The following is a 22,816-nucleotide window of genomic DNA, read 5'->3' on the forward strand; positions in this document are numbered from 1 at the left end:
GTGACTTGAAACATGCACAGAATCCAAGTGTGGAACTCAGAATCAGGTAATTCTGAGCTGAAAAGAGCCCCAGCGTTTATTTATTTACAGAGGTCAGAGAGATCTGCCTCTAGGGATTCGACTTCTCACTAGCTCTGTGACCTACGAGGTCCCTTAGCTCTGTCAACCTCATTTTCTTTGTAAGGAGGGGGAAAGACCCCCATTCAAGCTACAGGGGGTGTTTTGAAAGATAATAAGATGCTGCATGTAAACCCCATGCAGAGAGCCAGCTCACTGTACCCCATTTCTAAGAGTTTTGCTGCCCCACGAAGCAAACCAAGATGTTTACCCGAAGAATCAGAGTCCTATGGTGAGGTGTCAGTTGCAAAGGGAAGAAAAGGGCTTTCCCCAAGAGGTTCTTGAGCCTTATATGCTCATTTTCCAGATGAGGAAACTGAGATCTAGAGAGGGAAAGGAACTTGACAAGTCGAGTCAGTGACTGAGTTGGCATGTATACCAAGACCCTGAAGCCACACAACTGGACTCACATTCTGTGACCAGGTTGCCATCAGTTCGTTCACATTCTACACATGGGATTGCTTCATTCCCGTGTCTCCATGTGTCTGGGAGAAATCATTCCCCTACTTTGTTAATAGGGAAACTGAGTCTCAGAGAGAGCAAATATCTCGCCCACTGTCACACACCAAAGGTAGTTGGTGACAGAACCAGGACTGTACTGCAGCTCCGCATCAGCCTAATCCAGCTCTTTCCAGCACACTAGGATGCTTCCCTGCACCATCACTTGCCCTGCCAGGCTCTTGGAGGCTCCCCAAAACAGAGCCAAGGCTGGATTCAGACACCTATTGCAGGCCGGGCACAGTGGTGCATGCTTGTAATCCCAGTGGCCTGGGAGGCTGACGCAGGAGGATAGTGAGTTCAAAGCCAGCTTCAGCAACTTGGCGAAGCCTGGAGTAACTTAGTGAGACCCTGTCTCAAAATGAAAAATAAAAACTGGGCTGGGAATGAGGCTCACTGGTTAAGTGTTTCTGTGTTCAATCCCTGGTACCCTCCCCACCAAAAAAGACAGAAAACTACTGCAAAACCTTGCTTTATTTTAAAGGTGCTCTCTCTTCCTAGGATGACTGGCTAATGGCTCCTTTGGTCTCACATTCAGACACTGCAAGGTTGCACAGTACTTTAAAATATGACACTGGGGACAATTGCAGTTTTCTTTTTAAAGATAGAAACTTTATAAATGAGGACTTTAAACAAAACCTCAAAGCATAATCTCACACTTGAATAGAATCCAGATGAATCCAGTATAAAGAAACAGATTATTATTCCACAAGGCTTGTTTAAACAGAGTGGTTGGTAAAAATAACATTATATTTGGTCATTTAGGATTCTACACATTTGATAGAAATTGAAAATATGTTTTACTTTTATTATGCAAGTAATACACGCCCAAGGCAGAATAGCAGACCACACAACCAAGTAAGTGAAGGAAATTAAAATCAGTGATTAAATACATTAAATTTTTCCCTCTCCCATAGTATTTATGTTTTAAATTAGGACTAAAATTCTAATTAGTGAAAAATTGCAGACCGCTGTATTTATTTGACATGCTGCTATGCTATGTTGCAATTACTCAAGCAGCAGCTTTGCAGGAAAGCAGGGGAGCAGCCTGAGCTTTGCCTCCACGCATGCCTGGCTTCGGGTCTCACCTCTGACTGGCTTCTCTGAGACTCAGTTTCCCCCTCTGAAAATGAGATTGAAATACCTGCTTTCTAGCACAATCTTGAGAATTAAAAGAGCTTAAAAAAGTGTTTGGCACTCTCCACAGAGCAACTATTTGAGAATATTAATTATCCCTTCCTTCAGGAGGGATAAAACGGTTAGCTGTACTTTCTTTTATTTGGTTAGTACTCTCAATGTTGTTTTCAAATAGCAATTTTGAACCCATCGCTTATATTCGGTGCTGGAGTTGGCTTTTTAAAGCTATTTGATGAGGGCTTTCTTTTGAGAAGTGAAGGACCTTACTTATGAGAGGATGGAGGACAATTTGCCTACGTATAACTTTAATACAGTGGAATGTTGCATTTTTGCATTGCCTAAATATGGTTACGACTGTTCAATATTAAAACATTGTACTCAACTGTACATTAAACATTTTGACAACAAGGCATGAAAACTGGTGGTAAATTGCTGGGGAACCAGAAGCCAATTCACTCAAAGGTATTTCAACAAGCCTGGAATGACCAAGAGACCCCTGGGCCCTCGAGACCCCTCAGTGCTTCATGCATGTCCTGGTGATGCAATGGTAAGAGGTAAGCAGTCTGATACCTGGTAAATGTTTTCTTCTGTTTCGGGATCACGGATTGGCTCATGTCCAGCCTCAAACACAATGTACTATTACAGGAGCGGCCAGAGAGGAAAGGTCAGAGGTGAAAAAGAAAGAGGGGGAAAAAAGCATTTGGAATTCAAGATACAAATCACAGTAAGCATTAAAGAAACAGGCACAAGAGAAAACACCTTGAAGAAACATTTGGGTTACCGAAATAAAACGGTCTTGTACATTCTTGACTTTTTAAGGAAAACTGTGCAGATCTGCTGATCAATCCTTTAGCAATGATGGCTCTGGGCCCCTGCAGGGCTTCCTCGAGATGTGACCTCTTTGTTCAATGGCATTTGTCTCAGTAATAGCTGAATACACTGGCACTGCTATCTAACAGGAATGCCTAGGACCCTGACTTTGCAAATCCTGTTATGGTTGAGTCGCTTTCTGTTGCTCACTGGATGCCCAAGGTCCTTGGCCAAACTCTGAAGAGCTCAGAAGCCCCAGACTCCCTCATCTTGTCAACATCAGCATGTTTTACATTCTCAGTTTTAAATACTGAACGTCAGCTTTTCATGCACATGTTTTAGACTCTAAAGGACCAGGACATTTCTAAGAGGATGCTATTCTTCATTCTCTGCAAGCAGAGGCTAAAGTTCACATTATAAACAATGCTTCTCCTCAGCTTTCAAAAGCAAGGGCATGTCATTAAGTGCCCCTTTGACTTTTGCTTGCCATATATACACTAGGTCCTTCTTCTGACTCAAGTTATCAGTATTATTTTACTTTCATCACAGCAATGCCAGCTTTCTATGTGAAGATATGCGTTAATATACAAAGCATATGTAATATTCACCTATGTAACAGCTATTTATCCCAGTTAGAAATGCAAATTGGAGGTTCTTAATGTTTCAAAAGTCAGGGCTTTTTGATCTTCTTTCTCAATTTAGGAATAAGCATAAAGGAGGAAGAAGTCACCTCTTCCCTTTTTTCTGCATCTCTGTTTGCATAGAGCTCAGACATGAACCCAAGAGAGGTCATCTCTACCCACCCCTGGGCTGCAGACCATGAAGAGGGTGCAGAGGAAGCTCCAGGCAGAGACGTCTCTGGCATCTCGCTCGCTGTCCTCACGACAGCCCCTGTGACATGAGCAAGGTGATCAGAGGCCCAGGCTGCCCCACAGGGGGTCAGAAACACTTCTCTTCATAACTGCTACATTCACAAACCATTCTTTGGGTTTGTGCTCAAATGTCACCAAAACATCAGTCCCTATCTCTAACTCTTAACTCAGAGAAGCTACCTCATTATTCATCTTTTCCCTAATGCACTTGGAATATTCAATAGAGTCTTAAGAACATTCAGCTTTGGGATCAAACTTTTACAGATTGTGGAGGGGGCTGAGGCAGGGGGAAGAAGGGAGACGTGCATCTCCAAATCCCATGTTCCTGGGGCTGGCCAAACTTCTGCTAAGATTTATGGAAATTCGCTCCTGGAGGGGCTGGCAGCCCTTGCCCTCAGAAATAATCTTGGTCCTTCTCCAGGTTCTGCAGACAGTGCATTCTTCAAGTGTCTGACAAAATGGCTGTGCCCAGGCAAAGCCACTGTAGAACCTAAAACTCGGACTCATTTCAGAATTTACCTGGTATACAGGATCTTCAACATCCTCTTCCAAAATTGTCTATCACAGTGAGGGGAGGGAAGGCAAAAAGCAGAGGGCATAAAGAAAAAGATGTGAGATTGTATTCAGAAATTACAGGACAGCAGAGAACCCAGCTCTGGGTAGGATACACTGGTGGATTGTTAATGTAGAAAACACACAGAAAACATCAAAACTCCACAGCCCCCACCCCATTCCCTTTGTTAACAACAAATAGCAAAAGCAACTGTGGGTCTTTAGTCCTCTTCCCCTGAAATCTTCCTCTGGATTCAAGATTGCGCTTTCTCTGACCCATCTTGAGTTTCAGAGACTAAGGGATCATTTCTAATGGTTACGCAGAACCTTTCATCTTTGTTTATTTCTGCTTGGCAGCAGCAGTAGGCCTGACTGTCATTTTTCACATCTGTTTGTTTTAAGCCCCAGTCTTCTCCAGTACCAGGACAAACTCATAGGTGTACCTGGTACACGGCTTGCTCACACTGCTTATCCTTTTGTGCCTTTTTTTCTAATTCTTCTCTTTGCTTCAATTCATAAATGAGTTGAAAGAGATCTCTCAAGTCCAGAATAACAGGTTCAGCCTGGAATGAAAGTGGTAAGCACGTTAACAAGGGATCCGTACTGAGCTGCAAGCCACCAATTTTTGTTTTTGTGGCTGCAACCCGCGGCGCTTCCTTTTTCTATTACACTGAAAGCATTCCATTATTAATTAATTCTACCTTGTTTATATGGGTTTAGTAAATTGCATATAGGCTAAAGTTCATTTCTTCAACTCATTATATTTGCAAATTCATAATAATCATAAGCATAAAAGGCATTGCTTTTATTTATTAGTGATTTCAAACATAATAAAATTAGGGCAGACCTTATGCAAAACAGTTATTTGTTTTCTCTTACTTTCTTTTTCAAAGAGGCTATGAACACAAGGAAACTTATTTGTGTACATGCCTCTACCTAGCTTAATATGAAAGGAAAATAATTAGTCATTAGGAAATTCCCATTAGGGAAAAATAAAATAAAACAATTGAATGGGTGTGAGTGAGGTTCCTGGCTCCAAGGCTAATCATCTTTTCCAGGTGGGCACCTTGGCATCTGCTTCTGGTGGTGACACGTCACTTGGTCACATAGCAGAGTAGACTTTGGAAAAGCAACAGATGCTTTGGTCCCCCAGAGCTACCAAGAAGGTCACCATGGTGGCACAGGAGTACTCACCGCTTGGGCTGTTTTGATGGCCACAAATCTGTGATTCCCTTCCTTCCCACAAACATATCCAAAGGCCCGGTGGTCTGTGATGTCCTTTGCGATGTAAGAAATTTCATGAACAGCATGATGGTGCTGAAGGGCCTATCAGAAACAAAACAAAAATCACATTTCAGGGACATTTCCCTTCAATGTTGATGGGAAACCGAAGTGCTTCAGCTAGGTGTGAGCAGGCCTAGCGGGCTTTGGAAAAGCTGTGTGGTCCAGAGAGAAGGAAAAAGAGCTGTGCCTGTCCTTGGGCGATGGAGATCCCCTTCCATGGTCTCAGTGCTGTGACCAGAGAAAGAAGCAGGTACATGTGCTAAATGAGCATCGTGGAGGTGACGTCACTCTGTCTAACTCAGTGGCTATGCTTCCACTGAGTCGTCTTTCCAACACAGCCACTCAGACCTTCAGTTTGAGGTTAACACACTTACAAACCTAGGCTTCTGCCTGGTATGTCAGAGGATGCATCCAGAACAATCCTGGGGGTGGTGCCATTAACATTCACAGCATCAGCTTTGCATGGCCACGGCACTTTCCTGGCTGTTGGTGATACACTGTTGATGAGTGAATGATTTTCTCTATTTTATCCAAAGTCACTATTTGGGGTAGAGGTGGGGTTATGTATGGGTTGGTCTCTGTCTGTGAAATTCTTTTATCTACCTTCTCAAATCCTTATTGTCTTTCAATGACCACTTGAAATAGTACTACCTCTGTGAGATATCCCTGAACAAGGTGAGCCTTCTCTCCCCAACAGGATGACTCCCTCCCTCTCTTGTGTTTCCACAGAACTTCAGGGAGACTGACACTCCTGATGGATTCCTCACACAAGGTGCCCTGCTTTTCTGGGTCTTCTTGTCTGCCTGACTCCTTGTCAGCCTTTCCCAGCAGGCTCTGTCTTCCTGGTTTGTTATGCTAGCATCTTCCCGTGTCTGACCCATAGTTGTGGAACAAAAGTTAACTGGGATTGATGATCAATAATTTGAAATTCTTTTGAAATTAACCTTCCTGACTTTATTACCTGAGCCTCAACTAACAATGTTCACCACCCTGTGAGGTGATAGTGATCTTTATGGTTATTTTCCTATATTAAATCAACTTAGAGCAATCTTCATTAAATAGTACCCTGTAAAGGCTTAGGGATGCATCTGGATGCTTGTGGCACAGTGAAGTCCTTATAAAGGGCTTTGTCATTTATATTGGATATCAAGAGGCTTGAATGCTCCCCAGTGGGTGGACACAAAGTATTGACTGTCCCTTTCTGGACCTCAGATTATACCTTGAGCAAATGAGAAGTGCACATCATGTCAAAGGCTCCTAACCCAAAGTCCTGGATCTACAGGGCTTAATAAAGGTAATAAAAAGAAGTCCCAAGCAAATTTCAGAAACTCCAAAGGATGAACATAAGTTTATAATGATTCCTAATAAGGCTACAGATTTCTTTGTGCATGCAAATAAAAAGTTTATCTAGAATTATATCTCTTTATTGTTGTTATATGTCTCTTAGCTCAAATTTGAAAAGCTATAATTTAAATAGTCCAAATTGGAAAATGAATGATTTAAATGCAGTTTTCTGGGGGACAAAATCTTCCCTATTTCTGAATCCAAGAAGGGAGGGAGAAATGTAACCCTTAGGATGGTAGTTATAAAAACACTGGGAACCACCAAAGTAGATAGGAGAAATTCTCTAGGGTCCTGTTTCATCTCCCCATATTCTTTAAGCCATTAGGAGCTTCCACCTTAAAGCCAGCTTCTAGGTGCCTGGGCTTCTGCCTCTCATGATGGTCATCTCCTTAGTTCTAGACCACAGACCTTCCCAAGTGTCTATTCCCCAGTCAGTAGAAATCTTAGTGGGCTTCAGACCACATGGGCCATCTGCTGTAGCAGAAGCACCTGCCTTTGTCTTAACCATCCAGGGCCTGACCATTCAGCTTGCCCACTATTCTTAGAACTCTCCCTTTGACTTCACACATTGTCTGGGTTGTCTACTGCCCTCTAGATATCACTCTTGGAGGGTACTGTCACATCCCCCTAGTCCCTCAAGTGACAATAAGACAAGTGTACAATTCTAAAGAATTTTGATACAAACAAAGTCGGTGAAGGAAGAAGCAATTGTTAGCAAAATAATCAGGATTTGCTTATTTTTGTTTTATCAAGAGGACATATTTAGCTGGTGGAGGAAAACTGCTCCAAGAGCAGTAGCTTTTTCATGGTGCTAATGATGTAAAATTGATGAGATTTATATTCACACACCATGGGGGCATTGATTTATAAGCTTTTGTGAGCTACAATGGTATTCGGCAGGGGGATGTGAGGGACAAAGACTTTCTTTTCTTCTCTCCCTTTCCTGAAAAGTATTTCTCACGGCATAATGTGGAAAATGTTATCCACGTCTCCTATTAAATCAAAGTTTGACGACAGTGCCTTATTGATTGCCAAGTGGAATATTGCTCTAAAATTAAACTGTGATTAGAAGCCTTCCTGGTGGAATTAGATTTGGAGATGATTCTGCAATGGTAAAATATCACCTACTATGCAAGACAGCAGATGGAGATGTTTTAATTTATCTGGGAATCCTCATTAAGTGTTTTAAAATCAAAACATTCTTAATGCCTGATGATACCTAATATTGCCTTGCAAAGCGTAGCTGTGGGTGTGCACGCCTGAAGTGCTTAAAGATATTTGTAACATTATCTTTTCCCATAGTTAATTTTATGACAAGTTTAGAAGGATGGCTCTGCAAGTGTCTCATTCATTTGGAAACCAACAGTCAGTGAGGGAATATGTCTCCACTTTCTCTGACCTTAACCATGCAGACATAATACAGATGCTTGGAAATACAAATACACTAGAATTCTGCTCATTCCACAGTTATATTATCACATTCATTTTAGCAACTCAGAGCATTGTGCAAATACTTGTTCACTGAGCCTCAAAATTGCCCCGTGTCTTACCAGCAGATTGTATCAGCACAATCAAAGAACAGTTGGAGTTGGAAGGCGCATTCAGTGTTAACCTAGTTCAACTCTTGACTTTATTCATGACTGAAAGGAGGGCCAGAGATTGTACTGGCAGGACCAGTGCCAGATCCAAGCCTCCTCCTTCCTATTCAGGATGACAATGCACTGCAAGAAGGAAATGGGATTGTGTAGAACGAAGGTCTCCTTTCCCCAGATGCCTAGCTCCCTAGTCCAACAACAAAGATGAACCCCTGACCACTAGTGATGGGGAAGGGGAGCAGGGAGAATTGGGCTGGAGGTAGAAGAGACTGCTGGGGATTCTGACAGGTATCTGAAGTCCAGGAGAGTCATACGTATCACGGATTAGGGTAAAGGTCTACAGGCAGCTTAAAGAGAAAGGTCAGGGTGGCATGGCCCATAAGTTTACCTCAATTCCTAAGAGGGATTCCAGAGCATCCTGTATTGACCTTTTTCTTTGAGTGCTACCTGCTGAGCAGCCAAAGCCAAAAAAGGGATTGGTCATGGGAGATAAGGCCATGGAGGAGTGCTTCCACAGGGAGCCCTTGGGTACCACAGGCTATTCTGGAGGTGGTGTGGGCAGCACAGCCAGGGAACACTGGGCTGGGGCAGAGCAGGAGAGGGCAGAAGAAAGGTGAACTCTGGTCACTCCGTTTCTTGTTGAAAACATTTATTGTCTTGAACAGTCTAGATATTAAAGTACTATGAGAATTAAAGCAGGTAATCCCAGTGACCAGGAGGCTGAGGCAGGAGTTCAAGCCAGTCTTGGCAAGTTAGTGAGAGCCTTTCTCAAAAAATAAAAATAAAAAAGGACTGGGGATGAGGTCAGTGGCAGAGAGCCCCTGGGTTGAATTTCTAATACTGCAAAACAGAGAGACGGAGAGGGGAAGAGAGAGAAACAGAGACAGACAAACCACAGTGTTACTTATTCCTTTCCTGAGTTCTCTTGCTTGCATTGTAGATAAAAGTTGCCACTAAAGAATTAAAGAATTTCAACAACCATCCAGGTCTCAATGTCCTCCAATCCAGTTTGAGCTCCCTCCCACATGTGAACTTCAGCTAACCTGTGCTGCAAAGAAACTGAGGCTCTTTCTAGGTCTGCGCCTTCCACCTCCATGCCACCGCCCACCTGGTTTTCCCTGCTAGTTGCCCGCCTCCTCCCCTGTCCTGTGTTTCACCATCTATACACATAACTATACTCCACACACATCTGCATCATACCTAGGTCCAAGGCTTAGCTTCCACATCTGGCTCATCCAGGTGCACTCCCAACCCCAGAGTTTCCCATAGTAGTAACTCCCATTCCTCAAGCCTAATATGTTGTGCTTGTCCTTCTACATAGGATGTAGGTTTATCCACTTATTTATCCATTCATCCAGTCACCAATGATAAATGGGAAGTCCCCAGGAACACAAGTGGCCCGCATTCTATTTAGGAATGAAAGAGCCTGCAAAGGCATCTAGGTCCTGAGCCATGGATATTGTGGAGAACATCTGTGCAGATGTTTTCTACTTGGGGAATGTTAAACCTTTCAGAGCAAGATCCACATCTGGTTCTTTTCAATCTTACTACAGTACCTAATATTGTTCTTTTTGAATGAGAAATGATACTTAATGATTTTCAAACATAAGGAAAGAGGGAGGTGAGAGGGGAAGGAGGTGAGAGGCGAAGGAAGCAAGAAGGACAGAAGGAAGGGCTAAGCCACCTTGCCATGTATGCTACACAAGGTAGGTGCTCAATAAATGTTCATTGAATGAAGGAATTGGGTTAATTCATGACAATTCACAGAGGAGTCATTCTGTGAACAGAGGGTTTCTTATCTGATCATCATTAAATCTTTTTTCTTTGCATTTCCATGAGCCATTTACCAATGTTTAAATGAAGTATCAAATTGTTTGGAGGGTTACTGTCTGACAGAATAAATTACAGAGAAGACTTAATTTGTAGTATGGTTCAATACGGCCAATTAAATACAGTATGGATTAGAGAGTCATCTGCTGCAGACTTTACCATTAGCTATTTTTAAAGAATAAATTCTACTCTGTTTAGCCTTCATATGATGAGTGTGTGTGTGGGGGGGGAGGGCGTGCTTGTGCATACAGACTTCCCTGAGGCGATACTACTCATAGGAAAAATACCCACTAGGATTCAAGTGAGTTAACAAAAAACAAAACACAACAGGAAAGCAGATAAGCAGATAGACATAGAAGTAAAAATAGATGCATGCAAAATACAGTACTTCACACTCCAAGCAATTACAGTAGTTAAACCCTCACAAGACAAAGGGAGGACTGGGCTCATTATGAAGGCCTTTCTCTTTGCTAACTTATTTTGGGATGTCTTTGCTATATGGCAGTGCCAGCAAGGCTAGGAGACTACCTCTGCACCAGCCACCCATTATTAGATGCTAAATGAAGCAGGTCAGAGGCAATTGTTCCCTGGTTGGCATATTGAAATTTTCTAGAAGCTTTTACTTAAGGACAAGGGCAAGCTTCCAAATAACCTAGGCTCTAGCTGAAGAGCCAGTGTGACAGCAGAGGACAGAGAAGGATTCTGGAGCCAAAAAGCATGCTGGGCTCTCCCATTTGCCAGATGTGTAACTGAGTTTATCTTTCTAATTTTCCCAGACTCCTTCCCCCTTTCTATGGATCACAAAGAACAATATGGAGCCCACAATGTTGTTGGACATAATCAAACCAATTCACATAAAATATATTAGACAGAAATGAGATGCTGTTTTCCCTATCAGAGTGAAGAGAGAAAAAGGATAACACTGTTGATTAAGTGTGGGGAAATATTTTCCTGGAACTTTGGTTTGCCACATGTAATGGGGATAACTACAACATCTCTCTCTTGATGCTGTTGGGAGAATTAATATTTTAGTGTACATAAAGTCCTGGGACAGGGCAAGGCACGTGGAGGGGGCTGGTGTCAGTTAGGAAGGGTATTTTTGTTATCAGCAGAGGTATGATTTGGTGCAGCTTTTCTGGAGGGCTGGTTGACTGTGTTTCAAAGCCATAAAGACATGCATAAACTGACCCTATGATTCCTCTTGTTGGGATTTAATTATCCAGAAATAATGTAACATACAGACAAAGACTTAGATATAAGATATTCCCTGCAGGGCTGTTGGAATAGTGAGAAATTAGAAATGTCCAAACTGTTGGGCATTAGCTGAGTAGTTGAAGAAAATGCATTCTGCTACATGATGAAATAGTACACAGTATGGAAAAAAAATCATTTGTAGAAGTAGGTATATTTTGCTACAGAAATAAATTCTTGACTCCCCGTCGAGTGAAAACAAAAACATATTAAAATATAGTATGTTCAATATGATATGGTTTTTTTTATAAAAAAAAGATATGCATATCTATGAGGTTAGAAGTCCCTCAATACAATATTAAGGATTCTCTTTCTTGAGTGATGGAATTACTAGTGATTTAGAAAATTGGACTTTTTGGTTAGTTGTACCAATTTTTGCTACACTAAATTCTTTTACATTTGAATATAGTGCATACAACAGCATTTAGCCATATACATAAGCCAGTCTTGAGCCTGTTCAGTTTTCTTCATCCTCGTGCCCATAACCAAGACTTGTCAATTTTGTCTCTCAAATATTTTCCACATTGTCCACTCCTTTCCCTCTCCACCACCAGCAGTCAGGCTGGGCAGCCATCATCTCCAGACTGAATTAGTACAACAGCCTCAGTCCCCACTCAACCACTCAGAAAGTCACACCACAGTGGGAAGAGACTGGGAAAAAGTCTGGCCAATTCGATCAAGTCTTTCTAGTCCCTAAAACACATCAAAGGCTTCCCCATCTCTCTTAGAATAAAGATTCTCACTTGAGTCTCCTCACTTAATGTCACCTGGGCTGGTCTCTGTCCCTCAAAGGCACTGGGCTCTCACCTAAGATATTTGTACATGCTGATCTATCCGCACAGAACTCATTCAGGTTCAATCATCAGTACAGATGTCTCTTCCTGAAAGCTTTTCTGACCTTCCAGCTGAGCTCCGGTTCCTGTGCCAGTCACAGGTCCACTGAGCACCCTGGACTTTTCCATGGGGGTGGGCATAGGGTATCGACACCCATACAATTAATGACTCCCAGACCCCCTCTCCCCAGCTCCTGGCAACCACCATTCTACTTTCTGTCTCTATGAACTGGTCCGTACTTATTTTTAAATGAATAACTTGAATGAATGCATCTGTCAACAGACTCTTGGCTCCAACCCCACTAGTTCTTTATCTGTTTCCCTCTCTAGGTCTTTGTTTCCTTGTCAATTAAAATGAAGAGGTGGGAGTCAGTAAATACTTATGTCCTTTTAAGCCTCAATAGTTTTTAGATTCCTTTGTAAGTTTCATAACAAAATAGTAGCTATAAAAGACAGCTTCTTAGTAGCTCTCTAAATATATACTATTAACACACAGACCTGGAAAGATGTGTGCAAAGCCCTTGCCTGAAAATAGGGAGATGAACTTGTTAAGTAGCTGAGAGCATCCAAGACCTGTGATTTGGGCTGAAATTTGTCTAACAGGCAAAGTGGAGCCAGGTGTGCTTAATCAGTTAGCAATCACCAAAGTGACACCAAAGCAGATTTCTGCTCAGGAGAGGTAAAAACCACCTTAAACAGGGAAACTGGCTTTGGTATTAGTTTCTTAACACTGGGCTTCAGTCAAACTCCCATGCACATGAGCAGTGATGTGGCTGTAGTGTAATCATAGTTGTTAATAGGTTGAACTGACCTTCTTCTTCCATTCAACTCCTGGGCATTCTGCAAAGCACCCCAGGCTCCTGAGGTACCAAGAGGAGTAGGATGTAGTCAGTTCTGGAACACCAGCTGAATGTGTGTGTATGCAGGGGAGGGCCCATTTTGTGGCTAAATGCTCAGAATAGTTTGCATATTATGCAGTCCTATCCACATTCCGGAAAGAATGCAGTGTGAGGGGAAGATGTTCACCCTCCATGACTCTGTGGCCATGGGCAAGTATCACATTGAACCTCAGTTTCTCGATTCGTAAGACAGGAATGATCCTCTCCACATAGGGATGTGAGGACGACCATTTAACTTGTCCAGCAGCAGACCTGGTAAATGGTGGGAAGGCTCTAAGCTTTGGGGTTTTCTCCCAGACAACTGAGTTAAAGATTCTCAATCTGATGACAACATCATCTAATGACTACAATATATGGTATTCAAGCACCAACATTATTATTATTATGTTCAAAGGCACAAGCGAGGGAAGTGTAAAGGTAATATAGTGTGTGAGAGGTGGTCAAAGCATGGTAGGGGGTGCAGGGAGAGAACGCAATGAGAGCCACTGGGAAAGCAAGTTACCCGAAAAAGAAATGAACGGACAGTTTTCAACTTGACTTTGTCATCTAAGAATTTGAACTCTGTTATTCCTGGAAATTTAACCCTGAGTTTTCAGTTATACAAAGCAGCAAGTTCCTCCTGTTGCTTACGATTTTTTGAGGTGAATTTTCTATTGCTTGGGACCAAAGGATTTCTAAGCAATGCAGTAGTAATCATTATGCCTACCATAGGAGGAAACAAGTGCTCTCCCCAAGCAGGATGAGGTTAATCTGCACTTTGAGCAAGTGTCCTTGCTGGGCAGGGGTACACTTGGTCTATCACCAGCAGCAATTAATATGGACTTGCAATTCTGAAATAGCTTTGGGTATATATCAGGATAAAGCAAATACATAAATACACTGTCATTAAGTTTAGCAAGAATTTAGTGAAAGAAAAAAGACACAGATATTACAAAAAGTGAAGATGTAATCCTGTAATGTAAAATTTGAGTTGGAAGTATCAATACAAACTCATGATTAAAATTATATATATTCCCATCACCATTTGCTGAAAGAGCCTAGAAGAAACGAAACGCCAGGAGCCACAAGCACATCTAAGGGAGCTATTTATCATCCAGCTGTCTGTCTATTGATCTCTTAACCTATGGAGAGAGTCGGAGAAGCAAATACGGCAAAAGGTTAAGTTTTAGAATTAGTCTTTGAAATGCTCTGTGTTTGAACATCTTTGAGATAATAAGTTAGAAAAAAATAAGTCTGAGGATGTTCCCTTCTCTCCCTCTACTTTCTCTCCCTCTCTATGAGAACAGTAGAAACCAGGGCAACACACCTTCAGTGACATTACTGAAAGTAAGCTGGGGCTGGGGAGATAGCTCAGTTGGTAGAGTACTTGCCGCACAAGCACAAGGCCCTGAGTTCATCCCCAGCACCGCAAAAAAAAAAAAAAAAAAAAGCTGGAGGCAAAAGGCCTTCTAATGCATCAACCTGGGGCCACTCTCTCTCCAAGACACGAGGGATCTTTAAGAAGATGGGTGTGTTTAGAGACTGCTGCCGGGTTTCCTGTGTCCTTTTCTGCATCCCCATGGACAGTATACATAAATATCAGCCAATGAACTTCTACTTGCAACAGTAAAAAAATTCAGTTTAAATAAATATGGAAACAATTTATACTCCTGAGTATCTGGGGTAGGGGATTCCAAACTTGGAATGTTCTCTAAATATGCATAAAGATTCAGACTTTATGCCCCCACCCGCACACTATTCAGTTCCTACTCTATGCCAGGCATTGTGCTAGGCTCTGGACATACATAATCCTCATTTATTTCACTCACCCAACAACCTTACCCATTATTTTCCCTACTTTTCCTGTGCAGGCAACTGAGATACACAGAGGGGTAAAGCCACTTTCCCCAGGTCACACAGCTGATAGGATAGACCCTGGACTGCTGCCAGCGATGGCTGGCTCCAGACAGCTTCAGTGCACTAGAATACAGTTCTGAATGCACTTCAGCGACCTATATTTTCATTCTCCTAAAATTCTTTTTATTTCTGTTTCTTTCTGCATGAAGAATCCTAATAACTATTGTAGGTGTTTAGAAATGTAACCAATGATTTGGACATTTTAGCTCATGGTGTAAAATTATTGTAGCAAGTAGGTAAATGAGTGTGATTGAATGGAAATGAAACAGCGTGTTTTGCCACAAGTCACTGCAGAAACGGGGTCATTCTATTTAATGGGAAATTACTTTTTTGTGTTTTAACCAGTTTGAAATTAACCTCTGCCTCGGTCCCAATGAAGTTTTGCATTGCCAGACAGAAACTTGCAAAAGAGTCAATTGACTACAACGCAGCCAGTGGAAAGCAGGTTGGAGCTGGAATGAGAAGTCCTGGGGTCTTCAGGTGTTGAGTGAGGTGGAGAGCAATAGCAATAATGGCTTTGAAGGGGCCGAGACACTGGGGTACTGAGGAAAGACATGAATTGGGGTAGGCACAAGCCAGTACCTGAAAATCTGCTAAGTGCTACTTGCGTCCCCTTGGACAATGTACCTAGATTCCCTGTGCCTTAGTGTTCTCACCTGTAACTTCATTGAATCAGGTAAGAATTAAGTAAGATCATGCTGGTCTGCTTGCTAGTATCCTGCCTTGGCATTTGCCCTCTAGCTCAAATATTCTTGTTATCTATATTGTGGCTGTGACATGTGAAATTATGTCCTCCCCTGGCCCCAAGTTATATGTTGAAGTCCCAAACCCCAGTACTTTAAAATGTGACCTTATTTGGAAACAGTTAATTCTGATGTAGTTGAGGTCATACTAGAGCAAGTGAACCCCATCTCCTAACCCAAATACAACTGGTGTTTTGTCAGCTTTTTCACTGATGTGTCTAAAATATCTAACCGAAAAATTTTACAGGAGGAAAAGTTTATTTGAGGGTTCACAGTTTCAGAGGTCTTATACCATAGAAGGCTGGCTCCATTCCTCAGGGCTCGAGGTGAGGCAGAACATCATGGTGGGAGAGTGTGGCAGAGGGAAGCAGCTCACACCATCAGAAAGCAGAGAGAGACTCCACTCTCCAGATACAAATTATACTCCATAGCTATGCCCCCATCCCTACCTCCTCTAGCCACACCCTACCACTTCAATTAATCCCATCAAGGATTAATTCACTGATTGGGTTAACCCTCTAAACCCAATCATTTCTCTTCTGAACCTTCCTGCATTGTCTCACATGTGAGTTTTTTGAGGACATCTCACATCCAATCCATAACAACTGGTGTCTTTATTCAAGGGGAAATTTGAACAGATATGTGTGCAGAGAAAATGCCACACAGACATCCTGCTAGAGATCATAGTGATGTGTCCACAAACCAAGTGATGTCAAAGATTGTCAGCAAACCACCAGAAGCTGGGTGACAGTCATGGGGCAGATTGTCCATCTCAGCTCAGTAAGAACCAACCCTGCAGAAGCCTTACCTGTGACTTCTGAGTTCCAGATATGTGAGACAATACATTCTGTAGTTTCAGTTGCCCGATCTGTAGTATCTTGGTGCAGTGGCCCTGAACCATTAAAGTCATCTTAACTTTATCTCTAGATCCCTTTATGTAAGAAGTCATGGTAATGAATTGAAACAATATTAAATGCTATCATGCTCTTCTCCATCCACTCTATGGGACAATATGGTGGTGAGGCAAGGGTCACAGGAAATGGACATGGAGATAAATCCTAGGCATCTTGTCCCACCTCTGCTCCCTCAACTAGCCTCCATTTTCCCATCTGTGAAATGAGTGAGCAGGCCTGGTTCCTGGTAACTTTTCTCTGCTTTTCTGTGTGGGATAGCAAACCCGGTAATAGTTTTCCTATTACTGCCAGACCTTGCTGCTTCCGTCAGAAGCTTGGAGTGTAGTGCAGCACCGTGCAATTTATAGCTGCTTCTATCCAATTATTTCCTATTTAGTGCTGTGCAGCATTCCCCAAATACACCACCAAACCACTGAGGCGGTGGGCTGAGCTCTCTGCGTACAAGGATCAATTGTTTCTCTTAGGTTAATTGGCCCCTTGATTTGTTAGGCTGCTGCTTGGAAAATGAACTGTCAGTAAAAGAAATTAGCACAAAATTGCCCCCTTCTTTGAAAATGCATCAGACACCACCCTGGAGCCAACTCCTTCAAGCCACCTTAGGGTCTCGGGGGATAAAATTGCCACACATTTATATCCTCACTTCTACCGCTTTGCAAATTGAGCTGAGAGAACTGAAGCGCAGAGGGGCTCAGCAACTTGCCCCATCAGTTTTCCATCAGAGGAGAAGTTCAGAGCTGGGGCTGAAATCCAGCGTGATACCAGGTTTCACATCCCTTTTACTGCAGCAGGTCGCCTTTGAGGGCTGTGATCCCGAGTCTGCCCAGCTGTCTACCCTCTTGTCCCTCCTTCCTGGCATGCATTTTCATCTCTGGGCCAGACTCAGAGACAGCTGCACCCAAGTGAGGGCAGATGCAAGGAGGCTATGTTACATGTGTCACTTCTGCATCAAACACCGCAAGCTGCTGGCCCCACGTTCATTTGTCCCCACAAGTTAATCCTGGTAACTCCAGAAACTCCCAGAATCCTCATCAGGCATTGTGCTGGGTGCTGGGGATACAGAGAGCTGGCAAGACCTGTCCCTTGAGCAGCCTACACTCCACAGTAGAGACAGGAGGTCAGGTGCCTTTGCCAATGTCTTCAAAGAAACCTATCCCTTGTTGTCATTGTCATCTTCTTCTTCTTCTTTTTTTTTTTTTTTTTCCCTTGGTGCTAGGGATTGAACCCAGGGCCTTGTACATGTGAGGCAAGCACTCTACCAACTGAGCTATATCCCCAGCCCTTCCCTCGTCTTCTTAATGCACACCACAGTTTATGATTCCCCCTTCCTTTGCCTGGTTACCTAGTTAGTATTATTCTCTTTCATTAAACTGAGGAAACCATATCAGTTTCTGGCTCAAAATTGCATGCCCAGGACCTAGCATGGTATCTAACACTGCATGTGTGTGCCCACACATGCACTGGCTAATAATGGTTTGTTGAATGAATGAGTGAATGTTATGTTCATGTGATCATAGAGGTAAGAACAGGGAAGGAATGGAGGCCTGACAGGACTAGATTAGTAGGTGACTAAGTAAAAATGAGTGACTATTTGCATAGTAGGGCTCAAGATGTTTCATCCAGAGGGATAACAAAGAATCATGGAACTATACAGGGAACGGCAAGCAATCTGGGGCCATTAAACCCAAAAATGCTGGGAAGAGTGTGGCAGTCTCTGAGGTGACAAGGTAGGCAGGGGTCAGGGGATGCAGGATTTTGAAGGTCAGGTTTGAAAGCTGGAAATTGCTCTTTTCAAATTGACCCTGCCATGCGGCTTCACTGCAGCAGAGCCTTCCTGCATGCTGTAGATGGAGCTTCTCTTCCCCACCAAGGCAGCTAGCTGAGCTACCCTCCCAGTAGGGCACATCAGGATGGGAGTCGCCTCCTAGGTCTCCCATCAGTGTGGTGTGCCAAGGGCATGACCAGCTGAGTAGCCAGGGAGGGTTCCTCACAGGTGGACAGATGGTTCTAAATGAACCTGGCTTTCCCTGCTGGAGAGGAGGGTCCAGTGCCCTGGGAAGACACAGCTGGACCTGGGCAACCACTCTTAGGCCCTGGGTTATAAATGCAGCAGACTGTAGTCTGGGGACAGTCTGGTAAAATGTCTGTGAGCTAAGATGAATCCTGCTTCCCAGTCCTCAAGTGTGATCCACAGAAATTCATTCAATGTTCCCTAGCAACAGGTGACAGGCTGGTCTTACGAGAATGGCTGGTGGTGGCAGCAGCAGTGGTGATGGGGATGTGCCTCTGTTTAGCAAGCTGCCCTGACAATTTTTGGCAACAGCTGGATGTGCTTCCCAAGTTCATAGCACATGGCTTTATGTGACTTCATGGTGAACTCTAAGCATGAGCACATGGGCAGAGTTGGACAGGTCTAGACATCCCTTTGCTCTGCACTGTCATCTCTGCTGTATGATGTGGGAAAGTCACAGACCTGCACTGAGTCATGCTATCCCCATTTGTGAGATGCTGTCTCAGGACATTGCCTTGCAGACCACCTTGCAGGTAAGCTCAGGTGCTTTAGCAGATGTTAGTGATTGAGAGGAATCTAGGAAGGCCAGAAACAATCTTGAACACAGAGCAAAATAGCCTGATTCTTCCATTCATTGCTCTTTCAGAAAACAACCACTGAGGGCCTGCTATGGGTGAGATGCTCAGGCATAGGAAAGATGCAGAACCAGAGGCCATCCCTGACCTCCAGGTTCTGGGCAGACTGTTGGATGCAGAGGCAATGGCCCTAGGGTATGGTAGCTTTTGAGAGAGGTGGAGATGCAGAGCCCAGGCTGAGGGAGCAGGCAATGGACCAGCTGGCCCCATGGGGGCAGGCTGCTAGGACAAGGGGGCCTTCAGGCTGGTTCACAAAAGACAAGGAATTATCAAGAGAGAATGGGATAGAAGTCCACTCCAAGGCAAGGGTGGCAGCAGGTGCCAATGCTAGCATAGACTACGGTGGCTTCAGGGAATTCTGAGGGGTTTGGGGTGGGTGTTGAGAGGGTGTTGTTGTGAGGTCATCTGTATGTTCCTTTTTTTCTTTTGCACTTTCCAGAGAAACTTCCCCTTGAGATAAAATGGAGAGAGGGACTAGGGCCCAAATGTGGAACCCTAGCCTGTCCTTTTGAGGATTCTACAGAGATCGCAAGGGTGGGCCTCCAGCTGGGCGCCCTACCCCACTTTGTCTCCAAGCTCCTTCTTCATTGTTCTCTCTTTGCTCAGAATCCTTGCTGTTCTGATTTGCAATGACCTATCACCTGTGTGTCTATTCTTAACCTAGACAGCCTTCCATTTGTGACCTTACCTAAGAATGTCAGTGGCTGCCACAAGGATCACAATTGACCAGCAAAGGTAGGGACATGCCATTAACAGCCTCTCCTTGATCAATCTCCACTGGGATTCATCTGAGCCCTCTTCTCAAGTAGACCTAGACCTCTGCCTATAAAGACATGAGCAAACACTAACATAAATCCAGCAGATCAAGGCTACAGGCCTAGGATGACCTGAAATTATCCCCCTTAAGGTACATGGCCAAGAAAATTCAAGGCTGTCAAAAGAATAGAACTGTTCCAGACCCCACCTGATTTTGGGCCCCTATCTCCCAGCTTCTGGGGAAGGATTGGAAGCTCAAGTCCCTACTTTCCTTCTCCTCCTCCCTTGCTGTCCCTTAAAAGCATGGGCATCTCTGCACAAATCAGAATGGGATCCAGCTCTTTTCCCTATGGTTAGTAGGTACTGAATAAAATCTGTTTCACTACTTTACCTAATGTCTGGCTGTTTTTTTCTCGAACACCATACATAGACCTGACTTCTGCTATTTCTTAGTTGTATGCACTGGGACATTTAATGATCTCTTAAAGTCTCATTTATCTGCATGTATAATATTGGGTTGAGAGGGTCAAGGTAGAATAATGGTTGATTCAGGAGGCTTTGGGGTTAGACTTTCATCTTTTACGTGGACTCCAGCCTTTGAGAATGGGGACATGCTTAGGAGTACAAGCTCTGAAGCCAGAGGTCAACTCCTAGCCATTCTACTCACAGCTGGGTACACCTGGCAAGGCACTTCCTCTGTTTGTGACTCTACTTTCTCACCTGTATAATGGGAATAACTGTCTCCAGCTCACAGAATTTTCATGAGAACTGCATCAACTAACATGTGTGACAGGCTTAGCACAGTGCCCAGAAATCACTGTTTAATAAATGCTGTTATTTCACAGTTATTCAAAATGTATCCCATGAGGCAATCACTTCTTTGCTTATGCAGAAGTAATCCCCTCACCTAGCATACATCCTGGTGCAGAGTCAATGCCCGATAAAGCTTGTGGAGTACGTGAACTAACATTGGAAATGCTCATCTGTGCTTTGCTCTTTCTACCTGCTTTTCAGTCTTGTCCTTGCCTGTACTTTGACTGCTCGTTTGTGTGTCCACAGAAGTCTCTGTGGTACTCTGGAGTGTACTGACACACAATAGGTAACTGCACATTCTGCAAGATGGGACAGATGAGAACATGGATCCCTGAAACACGGCCTGCACCTGGATGGGGGCCACGATGAGGAGACAAGGCCAGAAGAAACCCTTGCAGCTCTGTGCTCTATCACTCAGAGGCAAGGTTCGGCTGGAGACGGCTCCAACTTGTTCTTCCCTTGGGTATCAGAACGGAATGAAGGACAAAGTGAGAGGAGTTGTCAAGTTTTGAAATGAATAATAAGATGTCTTCAGAGTGAGGCATATAAAAGAGATGAGCTAAAAATACAGCCGGCTCCCGGAGCATCTAGGAAGTAGAAGGATTAGCGAGGCGCCTTTAATTGCAGCAGAACAAAGGCCGCTGGTGAAGGGATGTTGCTCTCACCAGTTGCACCTGCAAGCAGGTAAACACAAGGATGAAAACACAGGGTGTTCATTCTGAAAGCCCTCGCCCCACTTCAGGAAATTAATTCCCACGAGGAGGCATCTAGCAGTTTCCTATCATTTGGATACAACAGGAAACATTAAGGGACTCAGGCAGTGGGAGGAGGGGAGCAGCCAGCTGGGTAGCACCTCCTACATGCCTGATGTTTTTTGTTTCTTAACAAGATCAGATTTAATTTTCATTATGAACCAATGAGGAAGGTTTTATCATCAATTATTTGACAGAAAAGGACACTGAGACTCAGAGAGGTGAAGTTTCAAGCCTAAAGTCAATAGAAAGTAGGGGTCCTGGGATTGGACACCCAGTGCTACCCTCCAACTACCCAATTCTCAAATCCAAAAGCATAACAATATACTTCTCCCTATCCACTTCCTTTATCAAATATCCTCTAATCAAAGTGTGTCTTTTAAACAGAAAATCTATCTCTTCTTCCATCCATCCATCTCTCCTTCCCTATTTTGGTAAAAAATCTTTCCCTTTGCTTTTGTGGGCCACAGCATGAAAGGCAAGTCCCTTATTGGATCATTCGAGGCTCTCTGGCATGTAACAGTTAACAGTCACTTTTTAGTTACGTGTGCAAAGTGCTTTATAGCTTATAAAGCTCTAATTTATTATCTCATTTATTATTTTATTATTCCCATGATAAAACGAGGCCTTGTTTAGCTCAGAAAAGCTAAGTAATCAGGCCAAAGTCACATCTAGTAAGCAGCAAACTGGAAACCAGCATGTTTAAGGGCTTCTGACCCCCAGGACCAAGCTTTTCTATACCAACTTGGTAGAAGGAGCCGGTGCAAAGGTCAAGGACATGGACATTGGGAGCAGAGTGCCTGGGTTCAAATCCTGGCTCTGCCACTTATTTGCCATGTGACCTTGGGCAAATGTGTATCCTTTCTGCCTCACTTTGCTCCCCTGCTAATAAGGGCTTAATAAATGTTATGTCGTAGTTCACAGTTATTCCAAATATATTCCATGAGGCAATCACTTCTCTGTTTATGTAGAATCATTTTGAGAATAAAGATCTTACTTGCTTTGGTTTTTGTTTCTTCAAATTTCTTCCCCCTATTATTGAAGATACTTTGCTGAGAGGACACTGTCGCTGGCCCTACACCATCCAAGGAAGAGTGGAAAAGGTGGGATTTGAACCCACATCTGGCTGACTTGTTCAGCTATACCATTGAAGTTCCTATTTGCATTCTTCTCCCAATGACACATAAATTAGATTTGGAAAGGAACCTGGGCTGAGTCTCTCCATCCTGAACCAGAATGAGGAAATGTGCCTCAAAGGCAAACTTGTCATCATAAGG

The 22,816-nt window shown here is 43.4% G+C and overlaps 1 protein-coding gene across 9 annotated transcripts in view; it reads right to left on the minus strand.

Annotated features, from left to right (window-relative positions):
• Positions 1-22,816, minus strand: part of DAB1 (DAB adaptor protein 1) — a 400,428-nt gene that overhangs the window by 65,957 nt on the left and 311,655 nt on the right. For 5 of the 9 annotated variants that reach the window (XR_013757496.1, XM_079101840.1, XM_079101839.1 and 2 more), the window contains exons 5-8: positions 5,181-5,312; positions 4,430-4,549; positions 3,954-3,992; positions 2,323-2,388 (exon numbers count right to left, since the gene is read on the minus strand). Coding sequence is in view for 8 of the 9 variants with exons in the window: in XM_079101840.1 (XP_078957966.1) it covers positions 2,323-2,388; positions 3,954-3,992; positions 4,430-4,549; positions 5,181-5,312 (357 nt within the window). In the remaining variant the exon portion in view is untranslated. The remainder of the gene's footprint in view (positions 1-2,322; positions 2,389-3,953; positions 3,993-4,429; positions 4,550-5,180; positions 5,313-22,816) is intronic. The other 4 variants (XM_079101844.1, XM_079101842.1, XM_079101846.1 and 1 more) reach the window with 1 other exon arrangement.

The sequence above is a fragment of the Sciurus vulgaris genome, assembly GCF_902686455.1.
Source record: "Sciurus vulgaris genome assembly, chromosome: 1".
Classification (NCBI taxonomy): Eukaryota; Metazoa; Chordata; class Mammalia; order Rodentia; family Sciuridae; genus Sciurus; species Sciurus vulgaris.